Source organism: Mobula hypostoma, chromosome 13 (genome assembly GCF_963921235.1).
Source record: "Mobula hypostoma chromosome 13, sMobHyp1.1, whole genome shotgun sequence".
In the NCBI taxonomy this organism is placed as follows: Eukaryota; Metazoa; Chordata; class Chondrichthyes; order Myliobatiformes; family Myliobatidae; genus Mobula; species Mobula hypostoma.
In genome coordinates, this window is record NC_086109.1 from 65,289,500 (window position 1) to 65,316,509 (window position 27,010).

Sequence of the window (27,010 nt, forward strand, 5' to 3'; positions counted from 1 at the left end):
TTTGTTTTCCAGTGGTCATTCAAGCTCTCAAACCTGCTCCTCCTTTTAATTATGACTAACCAGGCATTGTACACAGTCTAGAAACACAAAACACATCATGCAGAAAAATGCAGAAGTGCAAAGAATTTATTCTTGAGTCTTTTCAGTGCTGCATTCATTCTTTAGATTAATCTTCCCAAACTTATCAAGAAAAGCTAGACAGACAGTCAGACCACATCTGAAGGACTTTGACATAGGACAGTGAAGCCAAAAAGTTAGCTCAGTGCCTACTGGGAAGTTGACTCCTGTTGCTTCATTTTTGTTCTTTGCAAAAGGAGGTTGGTGCCCTATCAATCCTGGCTCCCAGCCTCAGGATTGCATTCCAGATTGCAGCAGCTGCATGAAGGAAGTCACCCAAACTCAATGCTCAAGTCAAGTCAAGGTCTATTTTCCTTTAGCCCAACAGAGCAGGCCAAGTGAGCGTAGGGATTTATCTGCATTGCTAGCTTCTCCACAGTACAGGCATTCATAAAGTGCCTTCTTTCCCTTTCAGATACCTCCCTGGGCAGCCTCTTGCCAGCATTACCTGGATACAGAAAAAACTGGTAAAAAAAAAATTACTCCTGATAATAGACTTCAGAAACTAAACAGCCCTGCCCATATACATTTTAGATACCTAGTATTCATCACTTTTAAATACATCCAAGTTTGAAAGGGACAGTTCTGACTAATGTTGCCCAAGGACACCACATGGCCATTTGTTTCACTTCTAGCACTCTGACTTCCCAGAATAATGGTGTGCATAATTAATGTTTAACTCAATGAACATGATTCCAAAACCAGAAAGCTCCTTTTAAATAAATGCTATGAAATTCTGCTCTGATGGCAATGTGCTGATAACCGTTAAAGCATTCACACAAGGTACGTTTCTTCAATATTTTGATAGGGATATTAACCTATTAAAATAAACCCGGAAAGTTCATTGGCACCATTAAGCTTTCACAGAAAACTAGCGTTTATACAGTAAGTCTAATATAGTAAAAATATCCAAGGTGCTCCCCAAGGGATACAGTAACATCGCTTGTTAAGTCAAGTGAAAAGCAAAACCTACAGATACTGGAAATTGAAAATAAAAACAGAAAGTGTTGGAAACTCTGACCTGGAGCATTATCCCTGTTTCACTTTCCACAGTTGCTGACTGATTAGTTGGTGGTTACATTACTGGATGAGCTCCAGAAATTTGCATAATTGATTGACACAGTGATACAAGCTTCAATCCCATTATGGCAGCTGGGGAACTATAACTTAAATAAATCTATCATTTGACCACATATCAATAAAAGAAAACATGAAGCAGCTTGACAACAGTAAAAAAAATGTATCTGACTCACTATTATTCTACAGGGAAGGATATCTGCCATTCTTCATGACCCGGCTTGTATGTGACCATAGACTAATAAAGGCTCCACAGATGAACTCTGATCCAGAAATCCATTCAGTTCAGGGACAATTAGGTTTGGACAATGTATGAATTCATATTCCCTTCATGAATGACTATTGAACAAAAAATGGAGATAGCACAAAATAATTTCAGGATCAAAGTGTCTTCACAGAAAACTGAATCTTTCCTCTCCACATTAGAGTGGAAGGCATTTAACATCCTGTAATGCGGCTGTAGATCAGTTATCATTGGTGGCATGGTTTGTTCTCAGAACAAGGAAATGGTGAATTAATTTAACACTATACTGCTCTTGTCACGGCTTTATGTAGTGGAACTTAATTTCTATTGCTTCATATTTCATCAACATCAATAGGAGCATGACACATGCAAGGTTACAGCTGATCGCTGATAAATCGCTTCAGTTCTTTCTGCCTGGCTGCAGAAATCCAATATCATCGATATCATTTTCATTCAGGTTTTCAAGTTCCACATGTCTAACAGTTTAGATATGGAATTAGAAACTGATTTTTACTGAATGCAAATTTGTTTCAAATTAATGGGTGTAAATATTCATTTGTCACATTTTAGCTTAACACTTTTTGGTTAATCTGCCAGAAATCTATTATTGTATCAAGGATGGATAAGTAATAACGAAAAATGACAATTTTCAAACAGTGTTTTCTCTCATTTAAACAAGTAAAAAAAAAACAACACAAAAATCCTAAGAATTTGAATCAATGAGATTTATGGGTGAGATTTAGTGTACTCTGACAATCCTGAAAGCTCAAGCAGGAAATGTAAAATCACCCATGGACTTGACACCATGTCCACAGGGCTGTACAGTAAATACTTCAACTCTTTCAGCACTTGTCAGTTTCTATTTCTAACAGAAACTTATCAATGTCACCACTGTAGCCCTTAACAATGGTGCACTGTCTGGCTCACCATGTAAGCAGAACAATCTACAGGCAACATCCAAAAATTGATTCTAAAGTTTATAATAGAATGCTAGTTAACAACCTTTATCTTGTCTGACAGAGAATGTGCTAATATCCTTGCACACAATCTTAAAAATGTAATATACTCTCATTTATTGAGTTACATTTTTGAAATCCAGTATTCAATTTCACAATATCTGAAATGAACTAAGTAGTCATAATCTGAAGTATTAACTTACTCTCCATACATTATCCATTTTATATTCAAGTATTTGGATTTCTTTTGAAATGGATTGACTTTGGCATCATTAGACAGAAATAGAAAATACCTCTGCCTAGCACCAAATCAGTCGGCTTTCTTTGAAATAATGAATTAAGTATCTGCACGTGCCACGTAAACAGTAAACAGAATATGCAGTGAACAAGACAAAACTGTATAACGCAACCCGCATATTATGAAAATCTCTAAAAGTGGGATTAGATAACATATTGCTCACATTTTAAATGGAGTTTGTTACTTAAGCAGGAATCTACAAACATTCATGCAACCTGCTGATTATTCATTCCACCTGCCAAGCCCATTACTATTTCAAAATACTTCAAGTCGTAATGAATTGTATTTAGTCTCTTTTTTACTATTGCAAGGTACAAAATTCTCAGAAGCCAATAAAAATGTAGCAAGACCTGAGGGAGAAGCTTGGGCAGATTAAATAAAGGCCAGTTCCCAGATAAAGAGCAAGGAAGAGTTAACTGAAGATGGGGGGAACTTGATATTCAATCTTAGAAGCTACAGTGTGCCATGCCAGAAAACAAGGTGTTGTTCCACAGTTTGTTTTGGGTTCATTGTAATTGTGCAGGTGGACATGGACAGAAATGTCAGACTGAATGTGGACTGGTGAAGAAAAGATTTCTAGTATCTGCACCCTCTGATTTTCAATACATACTCTTCTATTTTAAGTTGGCAGGTACATTTGGGAATTAAGAGATCAGCCAAGTCTATGAAACTTGCATGTTACGTCTTCATGTCTATCAACAAAAATAGGTCATTTCACCACTCCCCGATATTCTGTAACATTACTATTGGCAGGTTCCCTACCATTAACTTACTGGAAGAGGACAATAATTCACTATGGAATAAAATTTTTGCTGGATCAGGCATATAAATAGTGTGGCTAATTTGAAAATTAGAGGCTGGGTCCCCTGTAAGAAATAACTTAACTCCTGACTTTTCAAAGCATTTCCACCATCAACAAGGCAGAAGTCAGGAGCATGATGGAATCACAGGCAAGCTAACTCTGACTCATCCTTTTTCTCCAGTCCTGATGAAGGGTGTCAGCCCAAAACGTCGACTGAACTTTTCCATAGATGCTGCCTGGCCTGCTGAGTTCCTCCAGCATTGTGGTGTGTAGCATGATACACACACAATGATCCTGCTTTTTGGCAAATCCAACTACAGCTAAAGCAGCTCAATGATCCATAAAAACACAACACAATTAACTAAGCCACAATCTCCCAAATGAAATAGTCACTTGATCCACTATCAGCTACTTACCACGGTCTCATTGGTAGCACTTCTCAACACCGATCTTGACAATCCAGAAAGGGCATGGACACACCACCAACTACAGACACTTCTCTGGGCCAACCACTATCTGACCAGGAAAAACATTGCTATTCTTTTATTGTCAGTGTATCTGTACATTGGACATCACTCTGACAGCAGCATAATCATAGACTGTAGTGGTACCAGGAGGCAACTGAGCATCCTTTCTCGAGGAGAAATAAGGATGATCAATAAATTACTGGTGCTGTCCACATGTCACAGATAAATGCAAGAAACAAAATTCTGCCCACTTTCATGACTTTTAAGATTCAAAATTAGAATCAGGTTTATTATCACAGGCATGTGCTGTGAAATTTGTTAACTTAGCAGTAGCAGTTCAATGCAATGCATGATAATATATAGAAAAAACAAATAAATTAATTACAGAAAGTATATGTATATTAAATAGTTTAATTCATATTGTTCAATACTAAAAACATCCTAGGGAGAAATGGTTTGTTACATACCTACTTGAAAAGGTGAAGCTTTAAGTTCTGCCAGTATAGACTTCAAGGGTTTAAAACAAAAAAATCTGGCAAAGATTGAGTGAAAAATTCACTTCCAAATAGTCATACTCCCAGTCACCCACATTTCAATGGCCCTGTGCTTCAATTTTAACTTATTTTCTCCATTGCATATGACAAAACACAATTACATTATTTATGATCTGACTGAGTTTGTGCAGCACCTCATTTAACCATCTTAAAGAACATTTTTTTGTTCCCAAAATACATCCTTCAGCAATGTCAAGATCTTTGATGTTCACATACTGCACACCAGTTGATAGAAAGTACCCTATATTTTATGTGGCTAACTTAGGAAAGTATGTGCCTTTGGACTAACCTATGGTGGGTTATGTTCTTCGGTATTCTCTCATGGTCCAGGCCCACCTGATCCATTCTAGGTCTGGGAGTTCCAATAAAGCCAATATGGGATCAACAGACTACCTTTGGGTGAGGTATTTGATAGGCAGATTTGCTAAAGTAGATTGTCAAATATTAGGGAGGTTTTGCACTTTTGCTGACTTCACTGGACAATAATGTGCTCCTGAAAAAAAAAATGGAGAGCTCTCTGCCTTCCTGTTGACTGGTCAATGGCCAGAAATTCCCACAAACCAAACAGGATTCTACACTGGGGAGTATCTTGAAGCTTTCCTCCTAGAAACCCTTTGCCATGTGGGAGCATGAACTTGAGTGCGTGTTTTGAAAATCTAATGTGAAGGCTTCAGGTAAAGGGTCTCCCTCCTGAGCAAAATCAGATCCTCAATACTGGAGCTATTAGGCAGGGAAAAAAAATGATGTTCACTCATCCACTCAGTTGGTTTAGTCGACTTTACAAAAATTACACAGACGCCAATTCCCAGTAGCTTTGTGACCCTATAAAAATAAACTCCTCATTGCCTCTCAGCCCAACGATCCACCGCCACCCTCAATTTTCTGCTTGACACTTTCTCAGCAAATTCCATTCACCTTTGCTATTGTGAGAGATCTGGGACAATTGCTTTGCATCTGCATTAACATGGCAAATTCTGTTCCCTGCATTTCTCTTGAAATTAATGTTCAGTGTGGGGAAAAAATCACATCCACTGATTCTCTTGATTGGCGGAACAGATACTGTGATTCATGGAACAGATGTTCAGCCACAGGGAGGAAACAATCAATAATGAAGCTGAGAGGGGAACCATCTCGTATTTGGTTGCCTTCAGAAATGTATCAATTACATGGCTGCATGCAAGCTAAGATTCTAACAAATGGGTACACCACAGGACCAAATGCAATCCAGACTGATCAATCAAGCAGGCATTGTCACTTTGGCATCTTTCTCGGTCTTTCTTGCCTGAAAGTCACTTCCAACAAGCTTCCTGTTGGAGTGAATCTAATCTACAGGACTAATGGGGCATTACTCAACCATCTTCATCTCAAGGTCAGAAACATGGTCACTCCAAACCCATGTGGAGAGTTGAACCAGTATGGTTTGCAACAAGATTATAAAGGGAGTATAGGATGTCACTTCACAGATTCACACTTGGAGGCTGGGATCGAGTCATCATCAACTCTTTCACTAATGGACATGACAGAATGGACTTTACTTGAAATAAAGGCCTTTGATTACACTTCCAGTGTTGTACATTCCTATTTTACAATAATAAATGTCTAGCTTGAGACCCTGGAAACTGTGAACCCTGCCCCATATCTTATGAGCCATTTCTTAACAAAAATAGCCAACGGTTTTGGAACTTACCACCGTTTCCACCCTGTCTAAGGGAAAAGGTGCTGGAAACTCAAGACCTCAAACTTGCCACAAAACTGATGGTTTAGAAGACAGCAGTGTGTTCCCAGGCCACACCGTCATGAACCAGCAGGCCTCTGCGGCATGCTGTAGAGCATTGGGCTTCCATGTTTCTCAAGCACATGTATTCACTAATTATTACAGCCATTAAGCACTGATGCTTTCTATTTTATCCCGTCAAGTTAATTACGACAGGTACGCGTTTCCTGCATTCTAGGATTATTTGAAGGGAACTCTCATCATGCTCTGAAGCTGAATCCTACTGTGTGTTTGGGAGACTGATTTGTCTCTCAGTGTTGCTTAGGCATGCCTCTGATGCTCTGTTGGTATTCCTCTGTCTAACCTCTTGTTACCATTTCTTCATGGGGAATCTACCATTCCTCCACACCTGGGTTAAGTTGCTGCCAGCGACCAATGTGACAGGCAGAGTCTGCCTTTCCTCCGCACTTGGGTCCAGTCCTATGAGCACGCACCATAACACATACATTTAGAGAAATGGACTAACTACAGCAGCACCTCAGAATACAGGGGTGATACCTCTAACCTTGTCTTCATAAAATATTTCAGACGTACTGATAGAATAGACAAACCAATATTGGTGTGCTGATGTTAAGCCTTAAGCCAACATCCTTGGCAGAGATTCTAATTGCACACTGTCAGCTCTGTTGAACAAGACCTATCACTTCTATACCAGGCAGTAGAAAGCAAAAGACACACTCCATCATGAAAACAACCTCTTCCCTCAATGTCACAAACACAAAGGAGCTGGTTGTGGACTATAGGAGGAATGGAGATAGGCTCACCCCTATTGACATCAATGGATCCGGGGTTGAGAGGGTGAACAGCTTCAAGTTCCTCAGTATACACATCACCAAGGACCTCACTTAGTCTGTACCTACCAGCTGTGTGGTGAAAAACAGCACAACAGCGCCTCCTTCACCTTTGTTGAAGGTTGACGGTTGAAGAAATTTGGCATGAGCTCCCAAATCCTGAGGACTTCCTTCAGGGGCACAATTGAGAACATTCTGACTGGCTATATCACTGCCTGGTATGGTAACTGTACTTCTCTCAATCGCAGAACTCTGCAGAGAGTAGTGCGGAAGTGCCTAGCACATCTGTGGATGTGAACTTCCCACTATTCAGGACATATACAGCGACAGGTGCGTAAAAAGGGCCCAAAGGATCATTGGGGACCCGAGTCACCCCAACCACAAATTGTTCCAGCTGCTACCATCTGGCAAATTGTACTGCAGAATTAAAGCCAGGACCAACAGGCTCCAGGACAGCTTCTTTCACCAGGCCATCAGACTGATTAATTCACACTGGTACAATTGTACTTCTAAGCTACATTGACTGTTCTGTTGTATATCTTACTGTACATACTATTTATTACAAATTACCATAATTTGCACATTGCACATTCAGAGATGTAACGTAAAGATTTTTACTCCTCATCTATGTGAAGAATGTAAGAAATAATGTCAATTCAATTCAATTCAAGATATTACAAGGACAGAAAAAATTAATCAAGATGTTTTCAAAGCCTCTGCAATAGCTGCAGGAATCTCAGACCCATCTTGGAATGAGAGAGGTGCATCAGGAAGACACTGATTATCCTAATGTCTCTTCATCAGGAGCACAAAGAGATGACACACACTGTAAACACCCTAAGGAAAGCACCATTGCCAATACCACCGGGCCACTTGTCCCATCAAGCATCTCCTGCCTCATCAGTGTCAGCCACTACAAATCCCACACTGCCCTCTTTAACCACCTCAACATGCCCAGAACAGGGGTGGGAGGTAAATCATCCTAGATCCACAAGGACTGCCTATGAAAATGATGCACAATACCAAGGACAAAACCTCACCTAACACACTGATCATGCAACTCTTCATGATGCAACTTCCTGAGCCGAGGAACTTTGGTTGCTGGGAATTAGACATCACCACATTTTTACTTGCAGAATAATTTCTATATCAGGATGATAAGCTCCATTTTAGGCCTCTTATGGATGCCCTGTACTGTTCAAGTACTGAGTGTGAGATTAAAAGCTGTATAGCTATTACCTTAGACATTAAGAATCAGTAAGAATCAGCAACAGCAGAGAGGGTATATGGCCAAAAAAGAAAAAAGTTAATATTTCTTACAAATGCACATTTAAATACACAAATGTTCATGTGTTCATGATCACTATTGCCCATTCCTACATTTTAGCAGCTGGAGAATTTGCGGGATCAGTTATGAGTAGCAGAAAATGCTCCACAGCTCAAAGTTAAAAGTTCACAGTAAATTTTATTATCAAAGTACATATATGTCACCATATACAGCCTTGAGAGTCATTTACTTGTGGGCACACTGAATAAATCTACAGAATAATAACCATAATGGAATCAATGAGAAAATGCCCAACTAGGGTGTTCATCCAGATAGCAGTACACAACAAACTGTGCAAGTACAAAGTGAGGAAATAATAATAATAAATTAATTAAGAATAAATATCGAGAACATGAGATGAAGACCCCTTGAATGTGAATCCTTTGGTTGTGGGAACATTTCAATGATGGGGCAAGTGAAGTTATCCCCCTTTGGTTGAGGTGTAATAACTGTTACTGAACCTTGTGGTGTGAGTCCATCATATTATGACAAGAGTGAACAAACTGGGTCAGGCCTACCATTGACTAGCAGTTCTGTGGTCAGAAATGAGCTGGGGTACAGAAACCAATACATCAGGTCTCCTGCTCAACCACTGGACTCATCATCCAGCCTGAAGATGGTGGGCGCGTACATACTGGAGAGAGTGATGCACTTCGCATCTGCTTTAACCCTGGATCTGGCACAGTACGCATCACCCCATTCAGTTAAACAGGTAAAAAAAAATACACCAAATGACTCACTTATTTCTCATTTTAGAAGTCCTGCTTGATGCTTTAATTTCAAGGATTTCAAAAACCTTTAGATATTTTATTATGATATTTTTATAAATTTACATAAATTTCAGCTATTTTTCTCCCTCAGTTCACTGTAAATTCTCTAGAGAATGAGGACTTTAGTTAATTAAGTCATTTAAAATATTTGTTTAAGTCTCGTTACAGTCTCATTTACAGTGATAAGCAAGTAATGCAAAATAGTAAACAACCATCTTTCTGGCAGCCAGGTAATTAGGTAACCAGTTGCATTGGTTAATTTAATTTCTCATGATATAAAACAAATCTATTCGGTCCATCAGTTTTGTACCAGCCACTCCAATCAGTCTCGATCCTACACTTACTCCCCTGTAACCCATTCTCTCATAATGGACAACTAACCTACCTACCAACCTGCATAACTTTGGGACATCACAGCATGCAGTCACAGGGCAAAATCCACATAGATGACACCAGAGGTCAGGATCTAACTCAGCTTGCTGGATCTATGAGGCAGAGCAGTATCTGTTGTACCACTGACTTACTGACAGTCAACTAGATTTGAACCAGTGGAAATAAGGCTGTGGGTTCTGGCACGGTGCAGTATGTTTTAGTACTGCCTGCTCTGTTAATGTTATAGTTCATGGGTCTTGAGGGAAGAATAATCGTTATACAATATAATTTTGTAAATAATAAGATTGTAAATGATTTACTTCAAATTCAAACCAGATTCTTAAATCAAAAGACAAATATAAAGGTATGGATGATAAAGTTGGTTATGGTAGATTGGGAAGTTACATAATAGACATCAAAAGATATAATAGCAAATAATGGTTAATATTTAATCTTATTGCAACACAAACAAAATGCTGGAGGAGCTCAGGTCAGGCAGCATCTATAGAAATAAATAGATAGTCGACATCTCGGGCAGAGGCCCTCATCAGGATTGAGAAAGAAGGGGAAGATGTCAGAATAAAAAGGTGTAAATATTATAGAAATAAATATTATAATTTCCAAGAAAGATGCATCTCTTTAGGAAGTAAAATAAAGTTGAGAATATTGTGATAGGACTAGTGAAAGTAATTCAAAGTATTACTAAGCCAAAATAAAATATCTATACTATCACTAAAAAAAAAATGAGTATGAGCACAAAACACAAGTCTAGATGAAGGATCTCAGCCTGAAAAGTCAACTGCCTATTCCTTTCCATAGATGCTGCCTGACCTGCTGTGATCCTCCACCATTTTGGGTGTGTTACTGAGGAAGATATCAGAATTCAACACAGAAGGGCCAGGGCAATGATAAAAGTAGGGTACCACAGAAAAGAAAGATGAAAAAGACTGTGAAACCTTTCATTGTTGTATAAAAGAGAAAAAAAAAGCAGAATTTAATGTGGAAAAATGTTGCTGCATAAGAAAATGACAGGAAAAATAGGAATTATAGTTTGCAGAAAATAAATGGGCTATAGTGAATGGGAAGTTGAAAGAAATTAACAGTAGTAATGGAAATAATATTGAGAAAAATTAATAGAACTGACTGCCAACAAATCCTCAGCACCTGACAATCCACATTCCAGGATTTTGAAAAGGTGTGACTGAAAACAATGGCTGTATCAAGTGTCATCTTTCAAAAAACTGCTTCCAATAGATTAGACAGTGGTTAGTATAATCTCACACAATCTAAAATCAGGCAGGATGAGTAATAACAGTAACCCACAGACCATTTGGAGGTGTTAACAAGGCATAAAGAAAGTAATAATAAGACCAGACAGAATCAACATGGAATTACACAAGGGAAAACATGTTCAAATGTCTGTTAGTATCTTGAGGGTAACGGGAGATAAAACAATGGATCTGGTAGGTTTGGACTTTCAGGAGACCTTCAATACTGTTTAAACAAGGGTATCATACAAACAAATAAGGGTATCATGTGGGCACGTGGCCAAGTGGTTAAGGCATTGGACTAGCTACCTGAAGGTTGTGAGTTCGAGCCCCAGCCGAGGGAACGTGTTGTGTCCTTCAGCAGGGCACTTAATGACACTGGTGCCAAGCTGTATGGGTCCTAATGCTCTTCCCTTGGACAACATTGGTGTCCCTTGGACAACATTGGTGTCGTGGAGAGGGGAGACTCGCAGCATGGGCAACTGCTGGTCTTCCATACAACCTTGCCCAGGCCTGCGCCCTGGAGAGTGAAGACTTTCCAGGCGCGGATCCCTGGTCTCACAAGACTAACAGATGCCTTAATGTGTACCTTATACAACTTTGAGATTCGTCTCCTTACAGGCAGCCACAAAATAAAGAAACCTAGTAGAACCCATTACAAAAAAAAGACCTCAAACACCCAATGTGCAGAAAAAAACACAAATCATGCGAACACCAAAAGCAATCAAGCAACTGAAGACTAACGGATGCCTTACTTATCATACAAATTTTGAGAACAATGTTGAGGGTAATGTACTAGCAAGGTTTAAGGATTGGTTAAATTATAGAAAATAGGAATATAGATGCAATTTTTGGAATGGGTGCTGCACTGACTGGTGCTTGGTGTCAGTGCCACTTTATTAGGTACAACTGTACACCTGGTCATTAATGCAGTTATCTAATCAACCAATCATGTGGCAGCAACTGTGCATATAAGCATGCAAACATGGTCAAAAGGTTCATGTTGTTTTGACCAAACATCAGAATGGGTAAGAAATGTGACCTAATTGATTTTGACTGTGGAATGATTGTTGGTGCCAGACAGTGTGGTTTGAATATCTCAGAAACTGCTGATCTCCTAGGATTTTCATGCACAACAGAGTATGGTGCGGAAAAAAAAATCCAGTGAACGGCAGTTCTGTGGGCAAAAATGTCTTGATAAGAGAGGTCAGAGGAGCATGGCTAGACTGGTTCAAACTGACAGAAAGGTGACAGTAACTCAAATAACCACGTACTACAACAACGGTGTGCAGAAAAGTATCTCTGACCACACGACACACCGAACTTTGAAGTGGAAGGGCATACACTCAGTGGTCACTTTATTAGGTACAAGAGGTACTTAATAAAGTGCCCTGTGTGTGTAGATGACTAAGGTAATGGGCAAAGACATGGTAGATGGATGTTGAAGAAATGAGAACTCATTTGCTTAAACAGAAAGAGATTCAAATGTATTGGGGACCAGTGAGTGCTTGTAATATTATTCACTGATCATTAATGTGCAGGTACAGCAAGCAATTAGGACAGCAAATGGTCCATTGACCTTCATTGCTACAGGATTTTAAGAGTTGAGATATCTTATTACGATTATACAGGGTCCTAATGAGATGTCAGCAGGAATATTGTTTTCAGATCAGACCTTCCCACCCAAGAATTATTTGTGATAGAGGAAGTGCAATGAAAGCTCCCCAGATTTATACCTGGGATGGTTGGTTTGTCTCATTAACGATAAATAGACTGGGCCTTTACCCTCAGTGTTTAGAAAATTGCAGACCATAGCATTTTAACACATGTAAGTTCCATAGAATCAGAATTATTTTATCATCACTTAATTATATGATATGAAATTTGCTTTGCACCAGTAGTATAGCGCAAAGACATGAAAATTATTATAAATTAAAAATAAATAGTGCAAAAAATAGGAATAACGTGGTAGTGCTCAAGGGCTGCTTAGGAGTCTGATGGCAGAGTGGAAAAATCTATTCATCAGATACTGAGGCTCCTGTACTTCCTCCTTGACAGTAGTAAAGATGGCATGTTGCAGATGATGAGGATCCCTAGTGATGGATGCCACTTTCTTAAGGTACTACCTGTTGAAGATGTCCTTGATGGTGGGAAGGTTTGTGCCCAGGATGGAGTTAGCTGAGTCTAAAATCCATTACGTTTTGTGATCCTGTACACTGAAACCTCCACGCCAAGCTATGATACAACCAGTCAGAATGCTCAACACCATACATCTATAGAGATCTGCAAGAGTCTTAGATGACATACCAATGTCCTCAAACTCCTAAGGAAGTAGAGCTACTGGCATTATGAGTAGGTCCAGGAAAGATCAAGACAGGATAGATGCAAGGATGATATTTCCCTCGATAGTTATGTGTCTCGAATCTGGAGTCAGTCTTAAAAAGGGGACAGCCATTCAGACTGAAGTGAGAAGATATTTCTTTGGTCAGCGTGGTGGAACTTTGGAATTTGGGCCTCAGTTGCTGAATGGATTCAATATGCAGACTGGTACATTTTTTTGGATGTTTGGGGAAGGAAACGATATAGGTCATGCATGAAATTGGCCAGTGGTGTAGCATCCGCACCAGACTTTGAAGGGCATGTTCGAATCAGCTGGCTCCTTGCACACTTTCCATCCGTGCTGGGTTGAACATTGTGCTCACAACTCAACCTTGAAAAAACAGAAAAAAATTGCTAAAGAAACAACAAGGTTGCCCCCCCCCCCCGCCCAGTGCACCACAAGATGCAGAAAGGAACACACACCAACATAAAATTGGTACAGAGGTAAAAGGTGAGCCAGAATCTCACTGATGAATGGAGAAGACACTGTGGACAGAATGATATTCTCCTGATTGTTTCTTACACATCTTCAGAGAATTCAAAAAAATTCCAAGCATATTTGAAATCAACAAGTTCATGATCCGAACCAAAGGGCCATTGCTCATAATCCTCTCCCTTCCCAGTTGCCTCTTGGACACAATGGGTCAGTTTGGCTGGCCCTGCAGGTCAGATTTGTGTAAGTAGGTGGATATCACTGGCAGTAAACCTGGGCCAGATCCATTGGCTCAACATCATTTCACCATAATTGGGACAGAGTTAGAGATCAACCACATTTTAAGATGTGTTAAAAGGAAGAAAAGATGGTGAAGATGTGGTGGGTGACAAGGTAGTGTATGTAAACAATAATTAATAGTTGATAGCATACAGTGTAGGAAAGTGCATGGTCATGCACTTTGGCAGAAGAAATAAAGGTGCAGGCTATTATCTAAACAGGAAGGGAATTCATCAATCTGAGGTGCAAACGGATTTGTGAGTTCTAGAGCAGGAATAGTTGGCAGGTTGAAAGTTAACTTGCAGGTTGAGTTGGCAATAAAGACAGCAAATGCAATGCTAGCTAGCATTCAATTCAAGAAGACAAGAATACAAAAGCAAGTAAGTAATGCTGAGGCTTGAAAAGGCATTGGGCAGGCCGCACTTGGGGCATTGTGAGCAGTTTTGGACCCCTTATCTAAGAAAGGATGTGGGACATTGGAGACGGTCCATAGGAAGTTCACGAGAATAATTACAGGAACCAAAGGGTTAACATAAGAGGCACATTTTGTTGGCTTTTGGCCTGTACTCACTGAAGTTTAGAAGAATGAGGGGATATCTCATTGAAACCTATCAAATATCGAAAGGCCTAGATAGAGTGGACGTGCAGGATGTTTCTTACAGGGAGGAGTGTAGCACTAAAGGGCACAGCCTCAGAACGCAAGGATGTCCCTTTAGAACAGTGGTGAACACGAATATCTTTTGCCAGAGAGTGGTGAATCTGTGGAATTCATTGCCACAGACAGCTAAGGAGGCTGAGTCAGCTTAGCTGAGGAGAAAGCAGGAGAATGGGGTTTTTAATAAATCCGCCATGATGAAATGGCAGAGCAGACTCGATGAGCTGAATGGCCTAATACTGCTCCTACGTCTTACAGTTTACTTGGGATTTATTCATCATTAAGTTCAGGTGATTCAGTAACTTCAGTTAATTATCCAACCTCTCCCACTTTCTCCACTTTTAGGCCAATCCTTTGTAACCTGGTCACTCCTTTTTCAGCTCATTTCACCTTAGCCTATTATTTGCCTTCTTAGTTAATTTCTCCTGTGTTCCAACCTCCCCACAGACTTTCCCTGTGATTCTCTCCCCTCCATTTGTTTTGCCTTTTAAAAGTTATTTTAACTTCTAACTTTTCCCATATTGCAATGAAAGGTCATCAGGCTGAGGCATTAATTATGTTTCTCTCACAGATACCATCTGGCATGTTGAGTATTTTCTGTATTTATTTCAGAACCACTGCATCTGCAGCATTTTTCTTTTATGTAACTGTTCTTAACATGTCCTTCTATATTATTGACCATTCAGGAAACTATACGTTTAAATTCTAGAAAATCTACAGTTGCTGGAAATATTGAGCAACACACACAAAATGATGGAGGATCTCAACAAGTCAAATGTCATCCATGAAGGGGAACAAACAGTCGATGATTCGGGTTGAGACTTTTCATCAGGATTGATGAAGTCCAACTGGGGACTTCATGAGTGTCAGCAATCACTATAAGATAGAAGAGTTCCGGCAGTGAAATATCACATTTTGTTTACAACAAACTCATGGTCACAAATAAATCAACCCTTGTCTTTAATCCCTTCTCTATACAAAGTTATCACCTTGAAGACAACATTTGGCATATCCCAAATATCAGGATTTCAAAGAAAGAATTCCTGCACCTAGACTACGTTGTGAATTCCATACATTGTCTTATGACACAAGATATTCAGCCCATTAAATCTATTGTGGCTTAGGGGTCATTCCATCTCCCATATTAACTCCCAACAAACAGCCTGTACTCAGTGTTTACAAACCATCGCCACACAAGGGGCAACCTACAGCAACTGTTAGCAACCTAGCCTTGCTACCTAATCTTTAACTTATCTACCTGCAAGTATTCAGTATGTGATTTGCTTTGTACAGTAGGCAAATATATAACCTCTTTTCCAGAAAATTGCATAATAAAATTTTAGTCTTTACTGACATAGCATCTGTACCTTATTCACTGCTTCCTGTGATACATGCCTCACTTACAAGAGGAAACCAGTGTTCATTAGTCTGATTCCCAATACACAATTGAGGCTTAACCAATACAAATACAAATGCCAGCTTCCCTCTTCCGTTAAATTAAAGTTACAGGAAGTTCTTCATTTTGTTCCTCTCCTAAAATTGTAGGTTTCATATAGCAGAACTCCATGCAGGACATCTCTAGTGAAATTTGATGGAAACATTGACGACTTAAGTTAAAATAATCATATATATTCAAAAATAAGCATGGCAAACCAAGGAAAGGAAATAGGAAAGTAATCTTATTCAACTAGCTGCATTACAGAAAGGAAAAAAAAATTACAATAGCAACAGGCATTTCCTGAACTATATCTCAAATTAAACATGCATCATTAGGTGCCATGCATAATCGCAATAATTGTACTCTTCTTATCAAAAGTATACCTCATAGAATAATTGCCTTCCTTGTTTTAAGAATTGGCAGCAATCAAAATTGCAACCAAGGACCAATATCATGACCCATACTTAAATTAAGCCAATTACCTTCATATTTTCACTGCCATAGCACAGAATGTCATGTAAAAATGCAGTCTACCACAGATTTTTCAAGATATCAAATGTTGTTCAGAATTAAATAAAATTATAGTAAACTATTTTGAAAATTACTTCCAGTGAACTTAGTTATATCATGAGAACATTATATCAGTGATAGTCTGATAGCACCATGTACATCTACACAAATTATCTGAAGGTTAATAGAGCAAGACATTCCAAATTATTTTTTAATATTTGAACAATTGAGTGCTTTTAATTACTTCTACTCCAAACACAGCCATACTGATGATTTTTTTTGTTCCTGGGACAATCATCTTGAAGACTGGCTGAAGTTTAGACTGTAGAATGAATTCCTAGAACAATTTGCATTTGATAGTTATGGCCCTAACTAATATTTTTAGAGAAAAAATCCTTGATCATCAAATCCCATCTTCTATCAATTGCATTAATTCTGTGCTTTCCAGATCATAACTGAATATTTTCTATTTCGGTTACTAAGCATTGTGCAACAATTTACCAATTATCTGTATCTACAGGTAGTTCCCATGGCACACATGACCCAGTCTAAGGAAGAACATCAATAATGCATTTACACCAAATACCAAGAATTCTACAGCTACTGCACAATGCAGTAAGCCATGAACAATCTCAAACCATTTCAGAGTAATGGTAGAGAAAAGTAAACACTGATTAGATCAGGTCCTTTAAGATTTTGCCACATATCCTGCTAAAACTCTAATCACTGCTGTTCAGCAACACTATAAACTCTTTGGACCCTTGGCACTAAAATAGATTTTGTTGTTTGTATTCTCCCTTGTAAACATTGTGCATAATTTAAGTTTAATATTTCTTTCTTTCTTATGAATGCTGATTATACGATGCTATATGCCTGTGATGCTGCAGTAAGTTAGTTTTTCACTGCACCTGTGCACATAGGTACTTGTGCATATGACAATGAACTCGACCTTGACTCTGGTTGCCCAATTAATCGCTCAGAAATATTTCAGAGAACTAGCTGCTATAATTGCATGTTGAATATTTAGAATTATTTAACAGTTTTGAGATTATAACTAAAATTGTTTTATTGGCCAGAGTGTTCTAACATTGTAACGGGTTTTCTTTTTATTTACGTGGGGACACTTTGTATTCTGCCTTATTGGAAAGAATAGAATGAATTAAGATAAATGATACACTTCTCCAGGCTGTAATTTCATATCAAAATTCATGTTGGAGATGCTTGTTTTAATGAGCTTTGAACAGTAAGTAGGTTTAACTGGTCTGCAGCTTTCAGTTGAAGGAAAGAATTTCATGGGTCAGGCTTGGATAGTTCCATTGAAATAGGAGAGTGGTGATTAATTATGTCATACTTAATCTGAGTGCCACCTGCACGGACACTGGTTGTCTTGTACATATTGGTTTCAACTCGTTCCCAAAAGCCCGAGTACGGAACAGCTAAAAGTTATCTGAATCTGACTGATTTGAACAGAAAAGCATTAAAACACGGAGCTTCTCATTTAGAATGTCTGAAGGTAGCAGGGAGAGGAATTTTGAACAAGCTGTCCTCCTACTAATCACATGGAGCATCACAGGCACAAACAGAAGGTTGGCAGCTTCAGAGAAGAATACAGAACACAGGCATAGCTTGGTATTCAACACTTGTAAATTTAGTCATTTACCCCCTCCCTAACCCACCCAGTCTGCACACCAACCTCTGCTCAGCTAAAAAAAAAGACCAGCTCTTATAAGAAGTTGGCAGTAGAATCACAAAACTAAGTGTTCTTACAACTTTAACAATACCATTGTTCTGGAAAACCACTCAAACAAAAAATGATCCTATTCACAGGTTTCTCAATGCATTAAAACTGGCAATTTAAGAAACACTATCACTATGTTTTACAGATTTTGAACTGACAGCAACTGGATATAAGCTTGTATTTTATGAAGCAATTCTGAAACACTAAGTTGAAACATTTTCAGAAGAACAGAAACAAGGATGAGAAAACCTGAGGATGCTGGAAATCCAAGTATCACACACAAAATGCTGGAGGAACTCAGCAGGCCAGGCAACATCTATGGTAAAGACAGTTGAGGTTTCAGGCTGAGACCCTTCTTCAGGACTGGAAAACAAAAGTTAAGAAGTTAGAGGAAGAAGGTGTGGAAAGGGGGAGGAAGAAGTGCAAGCTAGTAGGTGATAGGTGAAACTGGGAGGGGGGGTGAAGTAAAGAGCTGGGATGTTGAGTGGTGAAAGAGATTTAGGGCAGGAGATGGGCGAATCTGTTAGGAGAGGGTAAAAGACCATGGAAGGAAAGGAAGGGGGAGAAGCACCAGAGAAAGGTGATGGGCAGGTGAGGAGATAAGGTGAGATGGGGAAAATGGGAATGGGAATGGTGAAGGGAGGAGTGTGCAATGACTACGATTTCAAGAAACTGATGTTCATGCCATCAGATTGGAGGCTACCCAGAAGGAATACAAGGTGTTGCTCCTCTAACCTGAGTGTGGCCTCATTGCAGCAGTACAGGAGACCATGGACTGACATATCGGAATGGGAATGGGAAGTAGAATTGAAGTGAGTGGCCACCAGGAGGCCCTGCTTTTTCTGGGGAATGGAGCACAGGTGCCCGGCAAAGTAGTCCCCTAATCTATGTTGGGGCTTAGCAATATACAGGAGGCCACACCGGGGGCACTGGATTCAGTAGATGACCTCTCAGACTCATAGGTGAAGTGTCGTCTCACCTGGCTGGACCGTTTGGGGCCCTGAATGGTAGTGAGGGAGGAGGTATAGGGGCAGGTATGGCACTTGTTCCTCTTGCAAGGATAAATACCAGCAGGGAGATCAGTGGGAAGGGATGAATGGACAATGAAGCCGCACAGGGAGCAATTTCTGCGAAAAGCAGAAAGTGGGTGGGGGGAGGGTTGATGAGGGAAAGATGTGCTTGGTGGTAGGATCCCGTTGGAAATGGCAGAAGTTACAGAGAATTATCTGCTGGATGTGGAGGCTACTGGGGTGGTAGGTGAGGACAAAAGGAACCCTATCCCTGGTGGGGAGGATAGGGTAAGGGCAGACATGTATGAAGTGGAAGTGATGTAGGTGAGGGTACCTTCCAACCTGATGGCATGAACATCGATTTCTCAAACTTCTGGTAATTGCCCCCCCCCCCTTCACCATTCTCCATTTCTGTTACCTTCTCTCACCTTATTTGCCCATCACTTCCCTCTGGTACTCTTCTGCTTTCCTTTACTTCCATGGTCTTCTGCCTTCTCCTATCAGATTTCCCCTTCCCCAACCCTTTATCTATTTTACCTACCAGGTTCCCAGCTCTTTTCTACACCATCCTCCCTCTCCTAGTTTCACCTATCGCTTGCCACCTTCCACTTCTTCCTCCACTTCCCCGACCTTCTTGCTTTAATTTCCCATCTTCTTTTTCCAGTCCTGATGAAGGGTCTTTGCCTGAAACGTCAACTGTTTACACTTTTCCATAGATGTTTAGTTCATCCAGCATTTTGTGTGTTTTGCTGAGAATAGAAATATCCTACAAATGCCTCAAAACCTTTACAGTCACTTTCCTGTCAACCATACACAACACTTAGAAGCCAGTTGAAGCATTTAGCCAGTTCAAAACACAATGGGACATTCATTGGCTGGAACACCAAGTACAGGACAGTCATACAAATTGTTGGTTAGGCTAAACTTGGAACGTTGTGTGCAGTTCTGATTGCCACACTAGAGTATCCTCTGGTAATGAAGCAGAGGGAGTGCAGTAAAGATTCATGGGATTGTTGCCCAGATTGGAAGACTTGAGTTAAATGGAGTGATTGGATAGGGTATGTCTGTTTTCCCTGGAGTGACCGAGGCTGACGGGCAACCATATAGAGGTTTATTAAATCATGAAGGGCATGAAGAGGGTATATAGTCACAGACTGAATCAGAAGAGCATCAGTTTATGGTCAGAGGGGAGAGATTAAAAGGAGATCTGAGGGCAAATTTCACACAAAGAGTGGTAACCACATAGAATGAGCTGCCGGAGGTGGTGTTAGCAGTGTGTACAATTACAGTGTTTAAAAGACATCTGTGCAGGTATGTGGATAGGGAAGGAGGGATAAGGGCCAAATGCAGGCAAGTGGGTTTAGCAGAGATAGGCTTCTTGGTCACTGTAGATATGATCAACTAAAAGGCTACTTACATGGTGTAAAACTCAATGAATTTATGAAGCTATTACAAGAAAAGCAAACCAATAATGCAGTCAAAAACTAGAAATCTGTGCTTTGGAAATTTTCAAGTGAAACCTACTTTTGCTGGGTCTTTTTCCCCCTCAGGTTATCAAGCACCTTACAATGCTGATAAAGAAAAAAAATCTTTGTTTGTGAAAACTCCTGAAAACAAAGCTGCACTGTCTTGAATACCTACCTTTCATCTCTGATTAAGAGAAAAACAAATACATTTCAGACTAATAATGGATCCAAACATTTTCCATTAATATTTCTATACCGCAATATAAAATAAACTATGAATCATTTCTTTTAGGCTGTATCGAATTCAGGCTGAAGCAATAGCTCTGTTAACAATTATCGATTAATTTGTATCATCCTCTTAAACTGTAAGATGCCTTCAATACTCATATACATTTACCAGCTCAAAAGATACTGGCATTTGTAAAGATCATAATGGTGGCAATTTAATTGCATTTAGAGACCAAGACTTGGGATTCTGCTCACAGAAAGAACATATATTACATATTTACTAGTTTGTTCCACAAGTTTGGTGGTACTTCCTCTTTTTTTCTCACCTGGTGTCTCTATACATTGGCGACAATAACTGAACAAAGACCAGGGTAAAGAATATATAAAAAAGCCATCTTGTTTGCCAATACTCATTTGCTTAGATACTTATTGCTTGTATCATCTAAAACTCAATTCAGCCGATCATAGGAAAGATTTCATTGCCTTTGATATCATACATGTTAATAAAAATTATAATTTGAGCAAAGAGAAAAAGAATTACCCAATTTTGACAATTCATCCATATTTCTCACTGTAATGGAGAACACAGTTCCAACAGCTACAATTTTTACAAAAGTATGTTTAAGAGAACAGTCGGGAAGTTATCAATTTTAACACAAGTTAAAGAGCGTAACAGATTACTTACTGAAAATACCATTAAAATGAGCAAACCTCATGAATTCTTAAAGGGTACGTATGTGCTTATGAAGAGATCATGAACTGAGTAACACATTAACAAATGGGTAGCATCGGGATTAATCTGTAAAGAAGTGATTCTGATTTTAAGACTTTAATTCTTTAAAACAATTCTACAACAAATTGGTTCAAGCATTGTGTGCGGGTGGCATTAACGTTTTTACCCCCGGAAAAATTGATGAAGAATATTAAATACATATGTAAATTAAACTAAATCATGTACATGTGATGATCAGAGAAGTTTTGGGGAATTTATAATTATTTGTTTAATTGCAGATCTGGCTTCTATCGAGCTGCTCTTTGTTGATATATACTACTTTTCAGAAATCCTTGCACCGACCTGATCATCGTAGCGGTAAGTCAGGACCTGTTCTCCTGCTGTATCTTCTAAGAAGCTGCCTTGTGGAGAAAGTGCAAATTCGGGAAGGAAGTAGACATTCTGTGATTGCTCCCCATTTCCCTAGAAAAGAAAATCAAAGAATAAGCATAATGTTTTTCCTCCACTGCAGGAACTACATATGAACAAAGACTATTAAACTGATTTTATTCTAATAGCTCCAATTTTCCAGTGACTTCAAACTAATTCCACTAGATATAATCCATCATTTTTGGCATGATTTCCTCTTTGGAGTTATTTGGAATTAAAGATAGGGTGGTCAATCATACCACCAGGAATTAGTAAAGCTCACATTGACAGCATAATACAAAACAAGTTTCATCCACACAATTTAATAGTTTATTGAATATTATTGCTGAGAAATTACTGTTTTGATTATTAGTGAGCAAACACTTAACTTGCTTGAGGCAAACCTAGCAACCTCAAACATGGCTCAGTACATATACTCTTGCCTTAGAATCCAAAAAGGTGATTTTGAATTCTCTATAAAGATGTACATTTAAACTAGCCTAAAATACGGTGCTGATAGATGTGATACTGTTTTTCTTAATGAAATGCTATGGTATCCCGGTCTGCTCTCTAAAACAGACATTAAAAATAGATATTTTTTAAAGTTGGCACATTAAATCATCCTGATTTCTGACTTCTCTTGCTCTGATAAAAGGATATCAATTTTACACATTAACTTGGCTTCCCTCTCTCCAGATATTGCCTGAACTGTTGAGTACTCCCAGCTATTCCTGCTTTTAAGTTTTCTTAGTTTTCAGACGAATATTTAAATGCTCAACCAACACTACTTAAAATAGATTATCTGGTCATTGTCTCATTTCTGTCTGTGCAACTTGGCTTTGCACAAATTGGCTGCTACTTTTAATACATTGCCACTGTAACTACAACTCAGAAGTACTCCATCTGCTTTTAGTTCTTTGCCATGTATTAAACAGGGGTGAAAGGCAAAATTTTAATGTAATTTTGTTTTTCTCTATTTTAATCAAAGAATCAATCACTTCACTTACTTGTAACACAGGAGGAAGCCAATAATCCCCCAGGCTCCCTTTCATCTCCTGATTCCCTGCTCCCCTGCAGTATCTTCCCTGTTACATGCACATTAGCTCCCCTTTGATTCATTCTGTCGCTAGGCTTCACTGGGGGCACCTTACAACCGTTAGTTAACCTATGGACACACATCTTGGAACATGGGAAAAACTGAATGAAATCCACATGATCACAGAGAGAACATACAGCTCCATACACACAGCACCTAAAGTCGGGATCAAACCTAAGTGATAGAGTTGTGATGTGGGAGCACTCATTGCCAGACATCCCACCTCTCCCGGAAGTTCCGGGAGTCTCCCGCATATTAATAGTGGCTCCCTCATGCCTGCAAATTATATACAATATCACGGAAATCAATTTTTTTGAGAGCGAGAGAGAGAGAAAGCCAGAGAGAGCGACCACAAGAGACAGAGCACGCCATGGCAGAGTGTTCCAAAAAAAGAAAATATAATACGTACGTCACCCCAGACTACCCTAAAGTGTACCCCTGCCTAATAGGGGTCAAAAATAATGACAGTGTTGCTCACTGCACTGTTTGCAACAATGACTTTTCTATTGCCCATGGTGGGTTAAGACTGTAAAAGACATGTTGAGGTGAGTTTAACAGGTGCCATTCGTTCATTAGCATAGCGAACGTTATTTAAACTAGCTGGCTAGCTGCTAAGGAGCTACTCTATTGCAGACATCCCATCTCTCCCGGAAGTTACGGGAGTCTCCCGCAAATTGATGGTCCCTGAAATGAGTTTTTGCAGGGTGGGGTGTCTGCATTGCACACCAATGTGTTACCCAACAGCCATGCTAAAAGTGTCTAAGAACATGTCAAGTATTTACTCAAATCATCATACCTGGATTCATTGGTTTACTGCTGTTTCACTGCACAGAATTACTTTTCCTGACACAAGTATTTTGACTTATACTCAGCTAAACAATTCCTTGGCCACAGTAACAATCACATAGAAGGCTATCCAGAAAAGATCATTATCTCTATCTTGCCAGGTATCAAGTTATTTAAATAAAATTGAGAGATTTCAGGGGAAGGTATTTAAATTTTTAGATTGCATACTTCTATTTTTCCAGCAATTATAAAAGATATAGCAAATTCTGGAAAGCTATCACACTAGTGATTTGGACCTAATCTATCTGCAAGGATAAGGTTGGCCATCAGTTTAATTCATTGCTTGATTTTACTCTCCACAGAAATCAGCAACAATAAAATGGGGTGAGGCATAAAACAGTGTGCCAGTGTTTGCTATTAGTCTTACAGCAGACTAGTTCGGTTCAACTTCCCCCAGCACCTGCAAATCATTAACAAAAACATCTTTTTAGTGCAGATCCCAAATCAGAATCGAATGGTTATTGTTTCATAAATACAGCATTTTCTGGTGAAATGGAATTAGATCATAATAATAGTAATACAACAGCAACAAAGTTCTATTTTAAGAACCAGAAGAGATGAGAACCAAGCAGTTTAACTTAGACATTCCTTATTTCAAGATATAAGGTTCAAAGGTACATTTATTATCAAAGTATGTGTGTAGTATACAACCAAGACTCCTCTTCTCCAAACAACCATGAAACAAAGAAAACCATGGAACCCGTTCAAAGCAAAACATCAACTCTCCCATGCACAAAACAAGCAAATTGTGCAAACGGCAACAAGAACATCAAGCCCACCCCCTCCCCCCACTAGATTCAGCAGGCTAAAACTATATTCATTAGAGTGTAGGAGAATGAGGGTGATCTTGTACAGGCATGTAAAATCATGAGGGGGCATAGGTAGGGTAAATAGATAGTCTTTTTCCCCATGGAAAAGGAAGCAAAAACTAGAGACCACAGGTTTAAGGTGAGAGCAGAAAGATTTAAAAAGAGACCTGTCAGGCAACTTCTTCACACAGAGAGTAGTGCACGTATGGAACTAGCTGCCAGGGAAGTAGCAGAGACCTGGATGTTAACAACATGTAAAAGATACTTTGACAGGTACATGGATAGGAAAGGTTTAGAGGATATGGATCTAATTCAGGCAAATGGGAACAGCTTAGATGGGCATCTTGGTTGGTTTGTACCAATTGGGCTGAAGAGCCTATTTATGACTCTTATGGCTCAATAGCACAGACTTTCTGATTCAATGGAATCTATAATAAAGGTTCAGCTCTAATTTTAAGGTTATACCCTCATCACCAGCCAAAGATAATACCTTCTCACAATCTTCTATTATTTCACTATTTAATTAATTTGTATTTTAGCGTCAGTGTGGGCATGTGGCCAGGTGGTTAAGGCATTGGACTAGCTACCTGAAGGTCGTGAGTTCGAGCCCCAGCCGAGGGAACGTGTTGTGTCCTTGAGCAAGGCACTTAATCACACATTGCGACGACACTGGTGCCAAGCTGTATGGGTCCTAATGCCCTTCCCTTGGACAACATTGGTGTCATGGAAAGGGGAGACTTGCAGCAGGGGAAACTGCTGGTCTTCCATATAACCTTGCCCAGGCCTGTGCCCTGGAGAGTGAAGACTTTCCAGGCACAGATCCATGGTCTCGCAAGACTAACGGATGCCTTTATATTAGCGTCAATTCTGATTCACTCTGAGCTCAGAATCTTTGGTGCAGTGCCAGAATTGGTTTGAATCTGTGCAGTTACACCCCTTTGTGTCTGAGCCCTATTAAATCAAATGTCAGCCTTCTATTAACCTACTTAATCTCTCGTTATACCTGTCCACAATTGGCAAGTGATTTCTGTATTTGTACTTCTAAATCCATAGTCCTACTTACAACATACAGTACACTAATCTCTCTCACTTGAGTTGAAACTAAATGCTCTCACAGATTGTCTCATCGAATTCCATCTGCATAACATTGCCTGCTATTAAATTTATCAACATCCCACCAGAACTGTCTGCTTATATCTACATAAATACTGCACTCCAAAGCATAGCATTGCTAACAAACTTGGATATATGATTTTGAATTCCTTCATTCAAACCATTTATATATATAACAGATTCCAGTTAAGTGGTCTATTAGTTAATCGGAGCAGTCGCTTATTTACGACAATTTTAAAGAACAAAAACTAATTGAAAAAATAACCTGGATTCTTTTTGTTTATTTGGGACACTATGCCGCATAATTGGGACAAGAGGATGTTGCCAAACAGTTTCTAACTAGATCAGTCATGTGTACTTGTGTGGCTGGTAGATACTACATTGTGCTTAGAGTGAACAGTTTTAAATAGTGTCAGTTTGACTGTGTTTGTGTTCAAAAAGCAGTGATTGTGTCACTGATAGTTTGTGAGAAGTAAGCAGCAAGACAATTCAGAAATGTTTTGCTCATTGCGGTTTCAAGGGTGATTCGAGAAACGGCTGGGAGTGAAAATGAAATGTTTTCACTACTTCAAGAAGCTGGGAACTATGATGCATTTGAAGGTATCGACAACATCTTGAATGTTACAATGAAAATGAAAATTTGGAGGATGCAATTATCCACAGCATTGTATTAAGGAAGTCCATTATCTGCACTAGGTGGATGCGCTAATTTTGTTCACTTTCAGTCAATCAAAAGAACAGAGCAGCATATAATTGCACTTTGATAACTAATAGGAACTAATACAGTTTTAGAGTACTGCAGTAATATTGGTAGTGTTCTAACTTGTTCTGTATTTTATTTAGATACATAATTTGTGACTCAGTTAAAATTAGTTTTATATCTTTTTAAGTATTGCCATGAAACTTCAGGCAGCCACTTAATTTGGGCAAAGTATACTGGTCCCGATGAGACCCAATTATCCAGGAACCACTGTATAATGACAGTAGTGATCCCAGTACAGATCACTGGGGACACTACTAGTCACATCATGCCAACTTAAGTCCAAAACCAT

At 39.2% G+C, this 27,010-nt stretch overlaps 1 protein-coding gene across 3 annotated transcripts in view; it reads right to left on the bottom strand.

Moving 5' to 3' along the window:
• Positions 1 to 27,010, bottom strand: part of adamtsl3 (ADAMTS-like 3) — a 760,337-nt gene that overhangs the window by 642,746 nt on the left and 90,581 nt on the right. For all 3 annotated transcript variants that reach the window (XM_063065855.1, XM_063065856.1, XM_063065857.1), the window contains one exon: positions 22,029 to 22,148. In XM_063065855.1, the coding sequence (XP_062921925.1) occupies positions 22,029 to 22,148 (120 nt within the window). The remainder of the gene's footprint in view (positions 1 to 22,028; positions 22,149 to 27,010) is intronic.